Source organism: Echeneis naucrates, chromosome 11 (genome assembly GCF_900963305.1).
Source record: "Echeneis naucrates chromosome 11, fEcheNa1.1, whole genome shotgun sequence".
Lineage (NCBI taxonomy): Eukaryota > Metazoa > Chordata > Actinopteri > Carangiformes > Echeneidae > Echeneis > Echeneis naucrates.
This window is the reverse complement of record NC_042521.1, coordinates 2,913,630-2,933,040: the sequence shown is the minus strand read 5'-3', so window position 1 is coordinate 2,933,040 and position 19,411 is coordinate 2,913,630. Positions and strand designations below refer to the sequence as shown.

The window sequence follows — 19,411 nt, the reverse complement described above, 5'->3', positions numbered from 1 at the left end:
GCCCAGGACATGAGTCAGAGAGGGAGAAAGAGAAAGAAGAGGTACGAGGATGGACAGAGGCAGAAATATGTCTTATTGTTGTGTCAGTGTTCTTCACATTGATTCAGGTCTAAATGTAGGAAGCAGGAAACTGATGAACTAGACAGAAAAACTCATACAGAAAACACAAAAACAATATATACTGTAGTAATTAGACATTTACCAACATTGTTTTGCGGCTTGTTGTCTCACTCCTGCTTCTATGGGTTTATTTTCCCAGACTGCCGGTGGCAGACAGCCAATCAGACTGCAGCCCAGCGGCAGACTGAGCTTGAGGCGTGTGCCGATAGGCTGGGAAGCTTTGCATCAGCAGCCAATCAGCTTGGTCCGTGGCTGAGGGAGAAGGAGCTGATGATGAGCGTGTTGGGACCCCTGAGCATCGACCCCAACATGCTCAACACACAGAAACAACAAGTACAGGTATGTGGCAGAGAGTGAAAACAGAATCAGTTTAAGTGTGATCAGAGCAGACGAAGCCATAATCATCATACAAAATCCAGCAAAAGAAGAAATGTAGAAAAATGAACAAAATTGACCCGCAGTTCAGTAAATACTCTGTTATTTTAATGGATTGATTTCTTCTATTTTGAAACTAATTTCAGTTATGAACGTTGATGATGCAACCTTCACCTCCATGAGACATAAATGATGCAACATTTATGTTAAAATCACTCCATCACAAACGGATGGTGATGCCAGAATGTCAAATGGAAACATTTCGTGGGTTTCACTTTTCTTATACGTCTCCTCCTTTAGTTCATGCTGCGTGAGTTTGAGACCAGGCGGCCACAGTTCGACCAGCTGACCCAGTCTGCGGAGGGCATTCTCTCCCAGACTTGTGAATCCGCTCAGGACCCTAAGGACCTGGCAGAGGTGCGGACCGAGCTGGGCTCGATCTCCCAGCAGTGGGGAGACCTGACAGACCGACTGACTCAAAGGTCAAACCACATCGACCAGGCCCAAGGAACCAGTGAGCGCTACCAGGTCAGTTTAGTCCAGTGAAAGTGATGTTTGAATAACTTCACGTACATCATCATCATGACAGGAACATTTTCTAACCCACCTCCTCTCCTGTTCAGGCTTTGTTAAGAGAACTCTCCTCCAGTGTTTCTGCTCTGAGCGAGAGGCTGGATGCTCAGGCCTCACTGAGTGCCCAGCCCGAGGCGCTGAAACGCCGCCTGCAGGAAACTGGAGAGATCCGCTCAGAGCTTGAGAGACGGCGGACTGAGCTGGCTGAGGCTGAGAAGCTCTGCCAGGAGCTGAGCACCATTGTAGCCGAGCCCTACCTGAAGGAAGAGCTGAGTAAACGACTGGAGAGCGTCAGCGGGCCGCTGAAGAGTCTGGAGGAGCGTGCAGGTTTGTGTGGTTTCCTTGGTTTTTTTGGTAAATGTACTTTATAGTCGGTCTTAATATGACCCAGATGTCTGTAAGTGTTCTAGTATGTTTTTTTTTTTTTTTTTTACTTCAATAAATAAACCGGATAAGTTTCACTTAATCCCTTTCTAGCAGTAATGAATATATTGTTTTGATTATAACAAAACATCAGGAATTAATCCACTGAAATAAATACAACAAAAAGTCTTCCTTGTGTCTTTTTGTTTAAAAGTATTTTTCAGTGTTTATATTTGTAAATCCCTTGTGCTCTGCTTTCTTTCCACTAGCTGATGGTCTGTCTCAGCTCCAGGCTGCCCTGTCATCCACCCAGCAGTTCCAGCAGATGTTTGATGAGCTGCGCTCCTGGCTTGACAAACAGGCAGATCATAGAGAATCATCCTCTGACGCTTTGCCTTGCCAGCCAGCGGCCATTCGCTCCCTGCTGGCACAGACAGATGAGCTCCAGCGTGGTATTGCAAGTCAGCGAGGTTCCTACGAGCTGATTCAGGCTGAGGGGGCGTCGCTTCTCGCCACTCTCCCAGCAGGTGGAGATGAGCGGTCTGCCCTTCAGTCTCACCTGGGCTCCTTGAAACAGGACTGGGAGAAGTTGAACCAAAGAATCTCAGACCGCGAGAGCCGACTGAAAAACACTCTGAGCAAGGCAGAAACCTACCAGCAGCACAAGACAGAGTTGATACCATGGTTATCAGACTGTGAAGAGAAGGATGGAGAGATCCAGCCATCACTGGACTCATCTGCCCTGGACGAAGCCTTACAAAGGGCCCGGGGTCTGTCTCTGGACCTGGAGAGGCGACAGCCTCTCCTTGAGGCCTTCAATACTGCAGCTGATCAGCTGCTGGAACAGTGCTGCATTGGGGAAGAAGAGGTGAATACCTGCTCTCATTTTTACTGAGGAAACACATTGATTTTGTTTTTGCTGCGAGTGTTGGTGGATCTAGAAAGTGTGCATTGTTAGTCATTTAAAAGAAACTGATATTACCCTGTAGGTACGAGATGAGAAGGCCCAACTAAACCGCAGGGTGGATGGACTGGGAGAGAGGCTCCATAACCGCACCTCCCAGCTGGAGGAACTGGCAGGCCGCCTGAAGGAGTTTGAAGAGGGCAGACAGGCTGTGGAGAGGAGGTTGGAGGCAGCCAAGCACCAGATAGAAGTCCAGGAGGCTCTGGGACCTCAGGTATATACTGAAGTTATATACTGAAGACAAAGTGTTTCTGAATCATTCCAGCAAAGGCACTCACTTTTGATCTCTACCATTCAGGCATGCAGTGTCAAGAGTCTGGAGCGGCTGAGAAGTCAGCAGGAGAACCTGAGGTCCCTGCAGCCTCAGGTGGTCTACCTCAGAGACCTGGCCCAGGGGCTGGTGCAGGATGCACCTCAGACACCAGGAGGCAGCGCTGAGGGGGCGCAGAGACTTCAGGACCAGGCGAAAGCGACAGAGAAAGAATATGATGACGTCACTGGCAATGTGAGTTTTTGTCAGGACCTGCAGATGTGTAGCTAATAATACATTTCAGTGTTACAGCGCTTTAACTATAAAAACCGCAGAGATTAACTGCTAGTCTTTAACATAAGAGGACATCAAACTTTCCTCAAATAGTTATCTTCAAAAACGTTCTGCCAGATTTTCTCCCTTGACAATAATCGTCTGTTATTTGAGGAATTACTGGTTGTTCAGTATGATTTGACAGAAAACACAGATGAGATTCAGGGTATGTTTGTTAAGGCTGGTATTTCTTTGTAGTTTAGTGTGGACACTTTATAGCAGATTTATTTATCTTTATTTTTTCTTCACTTCCTCCTCCCAAACTTCATCAGACTTTGCCACTGAAAGCCAGTCATTGTCCAAAATATGCTTGATCTGTGTATTAAAGCGCTGAGGGGTTGGCCATCCAGCAGCCAGCTGTGGAAAAACAGCAGGACCTGAGAAGACAGAATGAGTCATAACAGCAGCCGTGACAATTTATGCAATCTGGAGTGAAGAGATGTTGTACAACCATAGGAACTATTTATACTGAGGGTCACTGTGCGAAAAGGTGTCACATCAAGTGTGTGTGTTTGTGTGTGTGTGTGGGGGGGGGGGGGGGCAGTGAGCTGAGAGAGAGCAGAGCAACCATTGCTGTCAGTTGACTATTAAAGTTCCAGCAGTCATATATGGGCATTATGAACATTCAACACTTAATCACAGTTTGAAATGTAAACCTGACTGCTGAGACTTCAGCACCCACATTGTTAAATCTAATTTGTGCAATTCAGCTTCCAAATGTTCCATTTAAGGGCACACACACCACAGGAGTTCTACCTGTATGTCAAAACCATCCGGGTTCACTGCTCTGCACTGAGATGTTCTATTTCTCTTTCTGAGATATTGATCTGCTGCAGGAGATGATGCACATCAGCCTTCTCTTAGATAACACTATTGTCTATTGTCTCTTTTCTGCACCTACACTGACAAACTATTTTTACTTGCTGTCGTGTTGCATCATTTCCTGTTTTGGTTGCACACAGTTCTTTTCTAGTGATGTGTAGAGAAAATATTACCACACCAGCTCCTATTTTTATGATTAATTTGTGTTGAGATGACAGTCTTTGACAAAATATCATCGCTTTCCTTCACTATCAATAAATAAATGCATAGTTTTATTTGGTTATGGTTTTATTGATCCACTTTGCTCTGAAATGTTTCATCTTTGATGTGGTGTCTCATTTTCATTGGGTCCAACACCTTGATTAGAAGCTTTTTCCTATCAGACATAGTACACTGAGTAAAGTGAACATCCTTCAGCAGCAGTATTGATTTTGTGGTTTTGAGTTGTGATGCACAAACTTGACTTTTGTGTTTTTCCTCTGTACACCTCTCTACATCTTCCTCCATCAGATCGAACATTGCTGCTCCTCTTTGGAGTCTCGTCTGCAGGGCGTCGGAGAGGTCCAGTCACACGTGCGCGATGTCTTCTCACGCCTTGCCGACCTTGACGATGAACTGGACTCCCTCAGCCCTGTGGGACGAGATGCAGACTCCCTGGCCTCTCAGGCGGATGCCCTGAAGGGTTTCCTGTCCCGTCTGGCCAACCTGAGGACGGAGCTAGAGGGTCATGCGTCAGAGTGCACCACCATGCTGCGCCGAGAGGGCTCGTCCCCCGACCTCCTGGCTCTAAGGCGGGAGACTGAAGCTCTGAGCCGCCAAGCTGGCAAGGTGAGGTTATATTTTTTTTTTTTTTTAATGCACGTGTGTCGTCAGCTGAAAGAACAGACCATCCCTCGCTGCACTCTCAAAATCTGTTGGTTTAGCCTGGTTTCTGATTATTTGTTTCTCTTTTTGCTAGCTGAGTGAGCGCGGCCAGGCCAGGTTAGACCAGATTGAGGATGCTGCTGGAAGGGTTCGTGAGTTCTACAGGCTGGTGGGTGAGCTGCAAAGCCTTCTGGGAAGGGCCGAAGAGGGGCTGAATACACAGGGCATCGTTGGCACAGAGGTGGAGATGATCAAACAGCAGCTGCAGGAGTTCAAGGTAGGATGGATTTCTGTTATTGCTGGTTATTTACATGAGTATGTTGTGAGTGTGCTGTGTGTTTGAAGTGGTGGTACTTTTGTAAAGCAATTGTAACTGTAGGTGTTGAGCATCTGGTTGACGTCTAACCAGCAAGGGATCCTCATAGTTCTTTATTTCCTCTCTTTATAATTTTATTTGGTTTGACTTTGTCATGCAGTGCAGTACATACCTGTGCAGTGTGTATGAACACATGGGTTAGCTATAACCTTTGGCAATTTGATAATCCGCTTGGTAGTGTGAGAAAAGGAAAGAAAAATGCCGAGTTCAGAAGGCAAAGGTCTGATTTGTTCATTTCTTGTTGAGTCTGTTCTTCTTGCTCAGTTTGATCCGTGTGAGAGAGATGAGTAGTGACATTTTTTACCGAGCCTGTGAGTAGGTCCGCTCCATCATTTCCACTCATACCTCCCGAGACCACGCAGTAGGGCTCTGTGTGTGTCTGTGTGAGAGCATGTGGGACTTCCGTTGTGTGTGTGAGGAGTCAGGGTAATTAGTTGAGTCATGCATCTCTTTGAAATGCCTGACATGCTTCTGCTGAATCATGCATCCCCCTCCCCCAAAGGACAGTTATGATGCTCTCTGCGTTTTCCCCAATGTTTCCCACCGACACACAAGCCTTCTGTCTTTGTTCACGATGTTTAGGCCCCACCCGTCCAGCGTTTTGAACTGGTTTGCCTTGTCATTGTGGTGATGGATGATGATCTTAATTAGATACTAAAGCAAATCACACATCTTTTTTTTTTCCTCTTCTCTTATGGGGAGCAACACTTGTTTGATTTGCCTTCAGCAGTTGCTAGTCATTGTAAAATACAAGATGGCATTTGAAGGCGCGTTCCTTTGATGTGGTAATCTTCTTGTAGCACTGAGTTGTTCTATGTGCAGTTTTCATTACATTAAGAAGTATTTTGTTTCTTGTTGTTCAGAACAGTTTTAGAAATTAACTGTATTGTTACAATATGTATTCGGCCAGTCAAATGAATCAAAGTAATAACTTTTATCAGTATTGATTGGTCTTTTAATAACCCTTTTTTGAGAAAAATTCTTGGATTAGCATTTCCAGAGTCAGTTGTTGCCGTAGCTGCAAATTTTCAAGTAACATTAATGTGAAATGGAGAGAAGCAGCAAATCCTCACATCGGACGAGCTGGGATGAGTAACGCCTGGAGTCAGAAACAAAAATGAAGTTGGCTATTTGTTTAAGACAAGTGTGAGCTACTGGCAAATAAACTCTGGACAAGGAGATGCCTCATATTTGTATCAGTGGATCCCACTACAGGAAGTCTCTGTTTAGAAAGTCTTTGGTATGTTTTGCAAGTTTATGCTTGGATTTAAAATTGGCAAAGAATGAAGGAGAAAAAGAAATTCTGATATATTTGTGTAAAATAGACAATCATAATGAATAAATCCAGTTAACACAGTCATTGTGTGTATTATTACTCAGCTATTGTTTCATTCTTGTGATATTTTAGCATTAAGTCAGAAAAAGACTGTACCTCCTTTCTAGATTTAAGTGTAGAAGTGTATAGGAACTGACCTCTGGAATGTGCTTCGCTGGCATCCATTGTGTTTTATTGCGTTTCATGGTTGCTGCTTGTTTCATGGTTTGTACAGACCGCTCTTTCAGTGTGACTACTATCATTAAAGTGCGCATTTTCTTGCTGTGATGTAATATCCTGTCCACTTGGGAAAACTACGCAAGTATGTGAGAGCCCAGGAGAAGTATGCACCAATCCCACGCATAAGCAGCACACTTAACCATTTTCACCCATCTGCTGATGCTCCAAGAAGGTTATCCTTTTTTTTTTTTGAGAAAGATTGATGATTCATGCCATATGAGCACTCATCATTTTCTTGCATTTGAAAAATTTAGAAGGACTCCTGCTCATTCTCTGAAGAGTGGTCGTCTCCGCTGTTGTTAAGATGTGTGGGTGGATCAAGGAGAATTTTAATTCATTTTATTTTTTCCATTTAATGAGACACAGTTGCTTCTGTTTCACTTTCTTCTTGTTCCCACTTTTTCATTCCTACTCTCATCCCTTTTCTCTCCATTCGATTATCAACAACAACAACTAACTTGCCCTTACAGCTCCTTCTTGTCCTACTAACCTCTGTCTGCTTGTTTCTTCCATAGTCTGTCTCCTGTTTCTGGGTCTCTCCTTCTCTCCTTCCCCCTCACAGGTCTTTTAATGAGAGCAAGTCGAGTGTGTATGTGGCAGAGCAGACAGTGGAGATGGAGAGGAGGGAGAGAGGGATTCAGAGAGACAGGGAGAGCTGTGAATACGCTTGAAACAGAAACCCAGATCAGACAAAGAGTGTGAAGCTGTTACATGTGTTTGTCTGCTGTGCAGCTACATGAATCATGTCAGTGATCACATTTACAGGTTAAAGAAATACTCTGGTCCCGACTTTTATGTGAGTCAAAGAGCCAAAGATATGTTTATTTAATAGCTCACTACATATGAAAAGATTTTCACATCAAACCAGAAGACTCCATTAAAAGCAGCTTCACCAGCAGGTTTCCTTTTGATCCTGGTATCGTTTTTTTTTTTTTTTTTTGGCCAAAAATCCATAGCATCTTGGAAACCATTTTTTGAGCAGCAATTTCAGTTTCAAATGAAGTGAAGGAAAGAAACTCGAATGGGTAAAAGGATAAATACTGCTCTCAGTACAGCTTTAACAAACAATTAACTGGCAAATATAGGAAGACTAGCATTGATACAGAGATGTCACTGGAGTACAATATTTCTGTAACGGAGAGAACCAGATTTTATTTAGATTGTCAGGGTAATTTCAGCCATGCTTGCAGGGCGCCTCTCTGAGGGGCTGTATCACACCAAAATATCTCAGACATTCAGACATTCATGGTCGAGAGAAGATGGAAACTGTTTGTCTACCAGAAAACTGCAGCTGGAGTGACACGAGTTATAAAACAAAAACAACACGAGGACACGTGACGCAGCCTCCCTTTATGTAGATACGTTAATTAATTTTATGCGCTGTGATAATTTTTCCTAACGGAAAAAGACGTCTTGTTTTTGCTCCACTTTGTGCCTTTCCTCTCTCGGGCCAAGCTCTCTTTAGAAATCAATACGATAAGAAGAAAAGGAATCGATAAGAAAAAGATTTTCCTCCATTAACGCTGTGAACTATGAGCTGAGGTGCAGACAGACTGATGGCAGACTGGGTGCAAAAGTAATAGCAGGGCTATAGCAGAGAATGTATAATAGCTACTGTCTGCGGGGTATGTAGAGCATGGAGAAATGGTCTGTCACTCTATTTGGGGGCAGAGGGGTATTTATAGGAGGGTAACGAAGGGAGGCTAGCAGGGGGGATATTGTTGAGAGTATTGAAAAGAGCAGAAGATAAGAGTCAGTCAAGAGGAAGGTGGCAAATCGTAATAGAGAGCAGGATCATGAGCAGGATTCACAGATGCAGGGAGACAGATAAGGAAATAATAGGATAGAGGGGATACAGTGAGCTTTTTCATACATCTGCCCTCTAACTGACCCTTTTTGACTCTTTCATTTTTATCACACCGTGATATATATTACCTACATCCTGCTCTAATAGTCAAACGAGGGAGAGACGGAAAAAAGATGTGCAAATCTTTCGTTCACACTTTGAAGCCTATCCTTGCTCTCCTCCCTGGCTTTGTCTCTGCCTCGGTCTACCTTCTCTCTCTCTCTCCCTTTCCTCTGTAACCGATCCAACTGGGCTCATTTCAAACCTAAACATGTCTGTCTGGCTCCGAAACAGACCCAACCCCCCCTCTCCCATCAGACCCCATTTCCAATCCACAGGGATGATGTCATGCCGATGCTTAGAAAGACGATGGGGCTCAGGACAAGGGGTGTGTGTGTTTGTATGGGTGGAGGGGTCATGGGAGAGGGAGGTGATGTTGTCAGATTATTGTTTAAGCTTCCCCACAGTGATCTCACTTAGATTTGCTGGGTCAGAACAGTTTTCTTCTGTCTAAAACTAGCACCAACTCTGAGCTCATAAAAACTCACACATAAATGTATAAAATTTGACATTCCCACTGTGATAAATACGTGACTACCACACCAAGTGACTGATCAGTTTGTTCATTTGATCACTTTTTCTCTCATCAGTTTCTCATGTAAATGAAATGTCAACAAAAACTCGATTGTTTTGTGACCTTCATAAGGTTCATCATGCAGTCAACTACAAAGATAAAATAGGACAAACAAATCTCTTTCTTCCATACTCATCTTATGTGAATGTTCTGTCTCATTATATTCTACAAGCAGACACAGACTGTACTCTCAATAGAGTTTAACAGCCCTGGTGAATACAAAAACCAATGATCGACACACATACATCCAGAGAAATGACACAAAAGTGGTTTCCTGTTTGCTGTCTTCAATCTGATTTGGAATTTGTGGTGACATGGAAATATTCCCACCATTTGAAATGTCTAGGGCTTTTTTGAAATGATCATTAACGGATCTCAGAAATCTGTTAGTGATGACAGAAAAACTATTTTAGTGTTAGGGTGAAGGAGTTTTTCATGAAAAACAAGATTAGAAAAGTTGTGGCTGGTCTGTCTCTGTTTCTCAGAGTTGCTGTTTATCACGGTTGTGTTTTTACATGTCTGCACATATGTGCTACTGTGGAATCTGTGTTTGTATTTAGGGGGACTCTGAGGGCTGATGAGAGGTGTGTGTGCGTGTGCGTGCACTGTGCATCAGAGGATGCCTCTAATTCCTATCTTTTTCGGGGTGTAACCGGAATCTCAGCTGTCTCCTCACCCCACCCTCACACACAAATACACACACACATATTAGGGTGTGGCATCAACATCCCTCTGCATGCCCCTGACTCCCTTCGTCCCCAAGCAGCTGACGCAGTCTCTGGGTGGGATGAGAAAACACGTACACACACTCACTGGTGTTCTAGCAGAGAGGCATTACGAGGCTCTAAACCCATAGCTGCAGATGGACATTCCTGGGAAGGGCTGGTTAGTCTGGGTGACAGCAGAGGGAGGCATGTATATGTCTTTGTGTACATGTTTGTGAAAATCCCTGTCCTCAATCATGACTGCACGCCTTCCTCTGTCTTCGCTCCCTCTATTTCCATCTCCATCACACCTTTCACCTCCCCTTCTGTCATTCCGTCTTCCTCCTGTAGTTCCTCTTCGTCCACCTTATCATCCAGCAGGCCTTTCTCCAGAGAGTATCTGCAAGTCTGTGACTCACTGTCCTTCTCCACACCGACTGTGTCAGCAACTATTTAATGATGGGTGTAGAAGCTGAGCCAAGCTGGGCCAGCAGCTCCCTGGTTGTCTCATGGCTCATGCTGTGAAGATGGAATGTGTCCTAATCCTCACCTATGAAGCTGCTCTGACATTTAACTTGTAGAATTTAGCAATTAGCAGTTAGTCAGACGTAGATATTTTTGACCTTGTAGCTTCTCCAAAAAATAGCGCTTGTAAAATTTTTATTTTTCCCCCATGTGATAAAACAAGCCATGCAATATATCACGTCATGCATTTTGGAGAGTCCATATTTAACATAGATGAGTCAGAGAGGTCGACAGTGATTTTTCTGTCTGGGTCTGGAAATTTTAAATCACCATTGCAATCTAAAATGTCCTGCTGATCCCGAAAGTCCAGCTTTTAAAATGTTACATTGAAAAAGACTAAATGAAAATGCTGTTTGAATGCTTTTACACATTTTATGTTGTGGAAAACCCATTATCAGTGTTTTAACAGTCTTCTGCTCATGAGCTCCATTTATTGCAACATTTACTATAGACCCGTGGTGGACAAAGAGCAGCCTGATGGCCAAATCCAATACAATATACAAAATGACCTTGGATCAACAAATATGATCAATGTTTAGTGCTTTGAACATAAGCTGGCAGCAGTCTCAACAGACATTGGGCTGATTAAAAAGGTAGAGTTACAACAGGATTTTAGTTTAACCCTGAATGAAACAGGTCACTGTGTATTGATTTTATATAAGCCTTCAGAGACATTTTAAAGAGTGCAATATTACACAAAACACCCGCAAACATTATGAACAAATAAAACACTCCGTATCCTCTGTGCTGAACAAAACTGAAAACAACTGGCCCACAGTGAAACCTACTTGATGACCTCTGCCGCAGGCTGCATAAATAATCAAAACCACAGAAAGTGTATGAAACGGAAAGAAAGCTGAGAAAGAATAAACACTGTTTGAGTAGGTTAAGTCTAAGTTTGTGTCCCTTTATCATCTGACTGTTTCTAATGAGTTTCAGCTTAAGTCTAATTCAAACTTGAGGATGCAGTGCAGTCAGGAGAGTTCAGTGTGTCAGAACCCACTAACCCTCCCATGACTCCCCAGCTAATCCAAGTTATACGTCATCTGGACAGCACCGCTGTTTACAGGCTCTCTAGATTTTCCTGGACCACCATTAGTTTGTGTGTGTGTGTGTGAGCACAGGACTCTTATTTCTGTCTGTGTCTCCCTCAGGGGCTGATTGCCTTTTGCTAACATAATTTCTCTAATCATATAACCTGATTCATCGGGATCCAGATTTTCCTGTAACCTGCTGGTACAAGCACACACAATTACCTATATTCATGTGAACCCTGTAAACATCTGTGACTGATCGAGAAAGTGAGCGACTGTTATGTCTTGGGCTCGCATGATCTAAATATGTCTGGGATAGTGTGTGTTTGTGTGTAACGTCTTAGCCTTTCCACTCTCAGGTTTGTATTGTTTCAGCTGTTGTGAATTAGAAAGGCATGCTGTGACTCTGCCGGGCTTTTTCACTCTGTCTTTCTTCCCTTACTTTCTCTCAGTTCAGTGGAATCCAAAGTACTTCTCTGGCATCATTTACTTAAAACAAAATGTGGTCATACTAAAGAGAGAGGAGTTCTGTGGGAGATGGGATGAACTGCCTTCTCAACATTATCAATATTAAACTGTTTAAAAAAAAAAATACTTGTTCAGCTACATATAAAATTTATATCAAATTACAGCCGTTACTGAGAACAGAATTACCAAGACAAGCTAATGTATGCACTGTAACAGTTTGGATAAAAGTCATATCTATTTTGGACAAATCACATTTACACATGTACTGATGTTTTTATGTTAAGATACGGTGTAGTTGACCATATGGTTTATAGTGGGGGTTGTCTGAGTTTGTTACACATGCCACGGTTTATCTACCTGGCGATGCACAGCAACATTTAAGATGATCAAGCGCAGTTGGTGTGAGGACAGAAACAGAGTTAGAAGCTTCTGAGCATTCTGGAGCTGCTGTAAGAAAGATCCCTGAGGAGAGGGAGAGTCAGGTGTGTGTGTGTGGGAGGTGGAGGAGGCTCGAAGAAAAACAGAAGAGGTGTGTGTGTGAGTGAGAGGGAGGAGGTGGGGTGTGTGACCTCCGGCAGGAGCCTCAGTAGGCAGCCTCACAGGTGTTGTTGTGTGTGGGGGAGAAAGAGAAAGAGCAGGTCATTGAAGAGGATAAACCTATTTTTACCACACTGAAACTCCCCAAATGGTGTAAACCACGGCAAAGAATTGACCTCTAAAGTGTTTATAATGTGGGAAGTCTTTCCTGCATTAATCGCTCACAGACATTAAAATCTCCTGGTAACATAGACTGCTGGCTGCCAGCTGAATGAAAACACACACACTGAAAGCCAGACTGAAGAAAGTGTGAAGTTTTTATTTGCCTAAAAGAATGTGTGTGTCTGTCTGCGGGTGTGTGTGTGTGTGTGTGTGTACTGAGTAACGTACCATTAAATTGAAAAGCACACAAGAAGCTGCCCACCTGCACACTCCTGCAGACACACAAACCAATCAGCCACAAAATTTGCAAAGTGTGAAGGTGCCATTATGATTGGCAGTGGTGTGAGCAGATGGCTGAAAGGTGTGTCTGCTGGAGTTATTAGCCATGATGGTGAAGGTGTGTGCAGGACTTTGTATGACACTGGACTTGTGTGTGTGTCTGTCTCTCTGCCTGAGGAAGGCTGAGAACAATAGAAGCTTTCACACACTCACTCAGACAGGTTAAATGTCTGCTGGTTAATATAAAACTACCCCTGACTGAGGGTGGGTTAGGAGAGATGGCAGCTCCTTTCGTCCTTCTGCCGGATTGCCACAGAGGTGGAAGGAGACTGGAAAAAAAATGACATTAAATGACAGTCTGTTGAAGAGTTGGATTATAGATTTACTCTGGCTTCAGCAGGAAGGAGAGATGATAGGCGGGGATTGGAGAAAAGTTTATTTTCCTGTTGACAGGTGTTCCCCCCTGAGCAAATAAATGACCCAGAAAAGTCAATAACACATACTTTATGCCCTCCACCTGTGTTTGTGTTTATGTCACTTAGCAGCGCTAAGTGGCTTCAAGCCTCCAGACGCAGACAATGGCAGCCTGAGCCTTTAACTTTGGTGAAACCACAACAGGCCATTGAGTCAGTTCCGTGATCCCCAGTGCTGCACGGCAGCGTGGCAGGAAAGTTTTGCACCACAGGATGACCCCCTGGGAAAATTAAAGTCCTAATCCTCTCGTCCCCTCACTCCTGCTCTTCTTTCCAGCTCTGTGGCTCTTAAACCAGCCGTGACGACTGAGGAATGAATGAAAATCAGAAGACGGGAGGAGAACACAGGCAGGTCGACCGAGGAATTGACTAATCAATTTAATTTTAAATAGATCATGGTTGGGGTCATGGGTGGAGGCACAGACTGCCCCCTGTCAACAGTGATGGGGCAGAGGAAGAAGGGGGCAGGGTCGTCTGAATGGGCAAATTTGCCAAGCTTAATCTGTTTGTCAGTCCCTCGCCTTCCTTTGCGTCTCCTTCACCCTTTAATGTGTTTTTATTCTCCCTCCATCTCTCCGGGTAGCTGGCCCACATCTGTAAATACCTTGATTTGAATGTTGTTGTGGTCTGTGCAGAGGGGATTGTCGGTTGGCCGTGGGTCACGTGAGATTTTGCAATCTCTGGATGTGTATGTGGGTGTGTGTAGCAAACTGGTGACAAACCCCTTTTGTTTCTATAAAGACGTTTGCCTTGGACGCAGCAATGACAGCTGCAGTGCAACTGACAGAGAGGGGGTGGGTGATTTGGAGGGAGAGGAGCGGAGGGGGGCAGTTAAAAAGAAAGAGTGGAGTATTTAGCATATTTGACATGCAGGCCACGGGCTGCTCTGTGCAACAGTTGAGAAAGAGAGGGCTCCTCTTGTGAGTGTAAGAAATTTGTTATGAGGCAAAGAGGCAAGAAAAAAACAGAAAGCAGGCATGCTTTGGTCCAGATCAGCTGTGTCTGTCAGACTGCTTTAAACAAACAGCCGGACTGAAAAAGAGGGCAGGAGGGAGAAGAGGACAAGTACAGGGTGGAGGTGGAACACCAGAACTGACTGCGAGCGGTCTATAAGTTTGGATAACAAAAGGAAAACACCGCAGCTTAGAGTTCCCTGCTTCTGATCCAGGGCTGCATGTTGCCATGTTTGCTGGTATCCCCCTTCAGACTGACTGGGTGGCTGTTTGGAGGATATGTGTGGCATCTTAAAGAAACAGACAGCACCCCCCTCCTCTGCTGTTTTTTGTGCACAGCCCCTTTTCCTCATGGCCCCTCTCCCTCTGACACACTCACACACACTCCCCAGCCGGATTGGGTTTCAGTGAAGGCGCAGACGGGAATGCACAAGTGGAGTCTGTGAATATCACTGACTTTAGTGTGCGTCTACATCTTTTCCATGTTTATTTTTTACACCAGCAACTCTTTTGCTTCAATCAACTTGACTTCTGTTGGACTGAGGAATTGTGCCCCAACTGGAAACCTGGGAAAACTCTGACAAAGGAGGAAGCAACAGAGTGGATAAAAGCAGGCTGAACTCACTTCCCTGTCTGCCAACAGCCTGGACTATTGTTTTTTTTAGGGGGGAGACAGCTTATTACTGATAAGCCTCTTTCTCTCCTGTTGGCTAACAGTCCCACCCCCTCTCTCCCTACCTCCATTCCTCCCTCCGTTCTCTATTCTTTCTTCTTCTTTGACTCTGTATAATTTCACTCTCAGAGGACAGTGTTTTTGTGCTCCACAACAGGGGGGGCAGATTGCCTCTAGAGAATTAAGAGTGGATTACAAAGCTGTGATGAATGTAGCTATGAATGTCTCCATCTCACATCTCAATCCCCCTTCTCTCCACCTCTCAACACACCAAATCTGGCAACAGAGGCAGGGAGAGTAAGTGAGATACAGTCTAATATTCAGCCTGTTTGCCTGGAGGAAACTCTCATCTGGACTCCATTATAGTATATCAAAGCTTTTTAATTCCTTTCTCTTTGTATTTTTCCTCTCTTTTTTAAATTTGGGAACAGTTTCAGTAGCAGAATGGTGCTTGCTGCTCAGCGTGGGATAATCAGCTGCATCCCCTTATTCAGCTGATATTTTTCCGTAATGAACAAATCCTCCTCTGCACAACTCTTTCTCTCTGGCTTCACGCCTCCTCTTAGCACCCTGCCTCCTTCTTTATCGCTACCTAACTCCCCCACACCTCTGTCCCTTGCTCTCTCTCTCTCTCTTTTTTTTTTTTTTTTTTTTTTTTCTTTGGGAGAAAGGAAACCAGCAAGATTGGACCACTTCCTGTGTTTTAATACCATTGCAGGAAACAGAACAAACGGAGCTGAATTCAAACACAAACAGCAAGAGAGCAGGGGAGGGAGGTAGTGAGCGAGCAAGCAAAGAGAGAGAGAGAGAGAGAGAGAGAGAGAGGAGACGAGGGGGGAGCAGTAAGAGAGCGAGAGTGAGAGGAAAAGAGGGAGATTTTTTTTAGCAGCTGCAAACCATTTCAGCTGTGTAGTGGCCTGAGAAGAGAGACTGGGAGTGAAAGAAAGAGGAAAGCAAAGCTTGGGAGCACCACACGACACAAAGAGAAAAAGAAAAAGAGAAGAGAGGAAACTGGGATTGCGTGGCAATCTGCTTTATTCTCCGTACGGAGTCATCAGGCGAGGGAGAGAGAATAAGGCAAAAGAACGATCGAATGGGAAGGGAGTGTGTCCTGGGATTGTCTGCTGGTAAAGAGGAGGAAGACGCTGCCTGCAAAGCAAAGCTTGGACTGGAGCTGGGAGGGCTGTCTGGGTCTTTGCCCTCTGGATACAGTCCCACGACTCGCTGCTCTGCCCTGCACGCCTGCCTGCTTGCCTGGCTGGTCCAGGATCCAGCCCCCCGCCCCCCTTTTCTATCTACCCCCAGATGCCCTCTTTCACTCCTGCCTCACCCCCTTCAGGATCCTGCCTGCTTTCAATCTACTGTACCACCTCTCCCCTGGAGCTGTGGGTGAGCTGAGGATGAGAGAGAAAGCAGAGCAAGATGAAAGAAAAGAAATGAAACATTGACAGGAATTTCTTTACGCTAAAGCGGACGGCTTTTCCCTTTGTTCTGGATTTAGCTTTTTCTTCAAAAAATAAGAGAAAGGACACTGTTGTATGGATGATAGAGTTGATTTCCGCTCACTAATGATGACTGTTGTGATGGGGATAATATGTCTTGGATAAAATTAGGGTTCGTCCTGCAGGCACAAAGCTCTGACTCTTTGTGATGGAATCAGAGGACAGAAAAAGAAAAAGAAAGCTATGAACTGCTTGAACACTCACCGGACCACAAAGTGGCAGTGACTTGGTAAAGGGATTTCTATTTTCATATATATCTATTTTTTTCAAGTTGTTTTCCTTGCCTCAATTATCTCTGAAGGAAAGACAGTTTCTGTATTTTTTGTTACTGGATTTCATTCATTTTCCTGCAAGAAACCTTTTTGGAACAAAGGAGGATAAAAGTCAAACAAATCCATGGAGTATTGTGCTTTCCTATTCATTGCACCCCACGCAGCCTTTCTTTTATATAACACGGAGTGGGTTTTCTCACCTTAAAAGGAGACTTTTACAATTCCCTGCCTGCCTCTCACTGACACTGTTGCAGTTGTCCAAGCCCCCTTTCCCTTTTCCTGTTGTGCCACAGATTAGAGAGGAGACTGGAGAGGAAGGAGCATAGGAAGAATAAAAGGGGGTCAAGGAATGAGTTGCTTTACTTGAATATGGAGGAGACGTCATCGCTCTGTGTTCCTGACAGCAAAACAAAGGGATGTTATCAGCATGGCACTCACCTTAGACTTTGTACCTCTTACACAGGGAGATGATGACTGTTTCTTTCCCTTACTCACTCTGCTCATCCCTCCACCTCTCCCTCATTCCTAAATAACCTTTCAAGTAAACAGAGCTGCTGATTAATATGGTGCCGAGGAGGAGGGCTGTCTCTTTCACTCCTTCGCTGATGCCACAAAGCATCTCAGAAAGGCCGCGGAAATGCACAAGTGTTGAGGTGACATAGGCAAGAACATGAAAATAACCCACTAGAATGTGGATAGCAACTTTTGTTTCTGACATGCAACCAAATGGACTCTGTGATTTTGTGGATTACTGGTCTGGGGACAACTGAAGGTAAAGGAATTAATTTTCCACAAAGACCCCCTTTTTTGTTTTAATTATTCTAAGTGCCCTGCAACATCTGCACCTTAAATCACAACCCTAACAGGGTTTCTGTGGCAGCCTGGAAGAATGGGGAAACCCCTGAGCCGCCCGGACTGCCTGAGGCAGAACCCTCGCTGCCTTGGAAAAGGTGATGAGGATGAAGCATATATAGAGGATTGCTACGTCCCCCAGCGATCAATATATGATACCATGCGTATTAATGAACAAATTGACCAAGGGACCAAACTGTGCCAGCCCTCCAGGAGCACTCTAGGTTCTGGTGGGGAGGTGAGAGGAGAAGGAAGTACACTATCCAGCAATGGCACCATTGGAGCTGATATAGGTGGTGTTTTTGTCTCCAGGAATACAGATAATGTTGGTGGATTGAGAAAACTAGACGAGAGAGTGATCTTCGATGCCTTAAAACTAACTAGTGATCCGCAGATTATGTCACCACCAGTTGGCATAGTAGGTTCCGGTTTGCCTATCGCTCCGTCCTCATGTGGCTCCAGTGTGGTGGCAGCAGTGGCCAAGAGGCGGCATCAAGGGGGTGACAAGAAGGACAATCCAAACCGGCGGTCCTGGAAAGCCTTTATGCCCCCAACTTATCCGGAGTTCGCAGAGAGACTTGAGTTCTCAGCAGGTGAAGGAGCAGAGAAGCGTTTGTCGGGGGCAGGGATTCCTCTCTCTCCCCTACAGCCCATTCCCTCTCACCTACCACCCTGCACCCCGACATCATCCACTCCCTCCTTCCCTCCTTACACGCCCTCACCTCTGTCATCTGCGCCCCACACTCCTCCCGTCTCCTCCTCTCCTTCATTGACACCCACAGTCAGCCCCATACCTCCCCTCCAAATGCATCCTCTCAGCAGGCAGAAACAGGCTCATCCTGCGCTGCAGAAGCAGCACAAACAGACTCACATGGTGCCGTCTCCTTCCAAAGAACAGTCACCTGCCTTGAGCCAGACTCAGGGCAGCCAGGCTTCTGGAAGCACACCAGAGCAGAGCCCCAGTGCATCCAGACAGGTAGAGAGAAAGGGACTGGAGCACAGACGGACTACCAGCTCTTCTAAAGCTGGAATCAGGCAAATCCCAGAGGAGCCTGTTGAGTCAGTTAAGACCTCAGACTCAGAGAGGGATTCTCCTCCTTTGGACCAGGACCAAAGAGACAATGCTCCTCTCATCCCACCAAAGCCTGTCTTCTGCCCACCTACCAAGGCCCGCACCTGGCCCCGCAGTATAACAACAGGGAAGAGAACCCAGGCGGGGCTGAGACACAACTTCCCCATGTTACCCCCTTTACCTCCTCTAATGGGTGAGGATAGCAACACAGACGAAGAATCACTTTTCCTCTTAGATCCCCCATCTCCATTCCTGAAGGAGGAAGAGGGGCTCGTCTATGGAGGCCTGCCTCTCTCACCGTGTATTAGTCAGGAGGGGGGAGAAGAGGGGCTGCTCGGCTGGTGTGGTGTGAGCAGAGAGCTCAGAGAACGCACAGCGTCCGAGCTCAAATTTGAGGAGGACGAGCGTAGGATACTGGAGGAGCTCGAGGAAGAAGAACAGCAAGAGTGTAGGAATATAATTGAGAGGGAGGAGGCGTGGAAAACTGAAAGGGATAAAGCAGAAGAGGAGAGAGCTCAGAGGGAGGAAAGGGAGTGGGAGGCAGTTCTTAAATTAGAGAATAGGGAGATTATTGACCAGCCTTGGGATCGGGAAACACTGGAATCAGAGGGATGGGATTTATCGGGCTCTTCTGGACATTGGCCTGTGCTGACGCCACCTACGGGATTTGGTGGCCCCGGAGTCCCCACTGCCTCACCTTGCCCCAGCTCAGCGGCAGAGTCAGATGATCTCTTCCTAGAGTTGGAGCGACAGTGTCAGGAGGATGAAGGAGAGGAGGGAGTGGAAATGAGCGTAGATCCTGAGCCCCTTGATCCCTATGCACTTCCTTG

General features: G+C 45.3%; 1 protein-coding gene across 6 annotated transcripts in view; it reads left to right on the top strand.

Annotated features, from left to right (window-relative positions):
- The window catches only part of macf1a (microtubule actin crosslinking factor 1a), a 163,196-nt gene that overhangs the window by 106,860 nt on the left and 36,925 nt on the right, over positions 1–19,411 (top strand). For all 6 annotated transcript variants that reach the window (XM_029513794.1, XM_029513796.1, XM_029513793.1 and 3 more), the window contains 8 exons: positions 260–459; positions 796–1,023; positions 1,119–1,395; positions 1,701–2,299; positions 2,421–2,609; positions 2,694–2,900; positions 4,311–4,628; positions 4,759–4,941. In XM_029513794.1, coding sequence (XP_029369654.1) covers positions 260–459; positions 796–1,023; positions 1,119–1,395; positions 1,701–2,299; positions 2,421–2,609; positions 2,694–2,900; positions 4,311–4,628; positions 4,759–4,941 — 2,201 coding nt within the window. The remainder of the gene's footprint in view (positions 1–259; positions 460–795; positions 1,024–1,118; positions 1,396–1,700; positions 2,300–2,420; positions 2,610–2,693; positions 2,901–4,310; positions 4,629–4,758; positions 4,942–19,411) is intronic.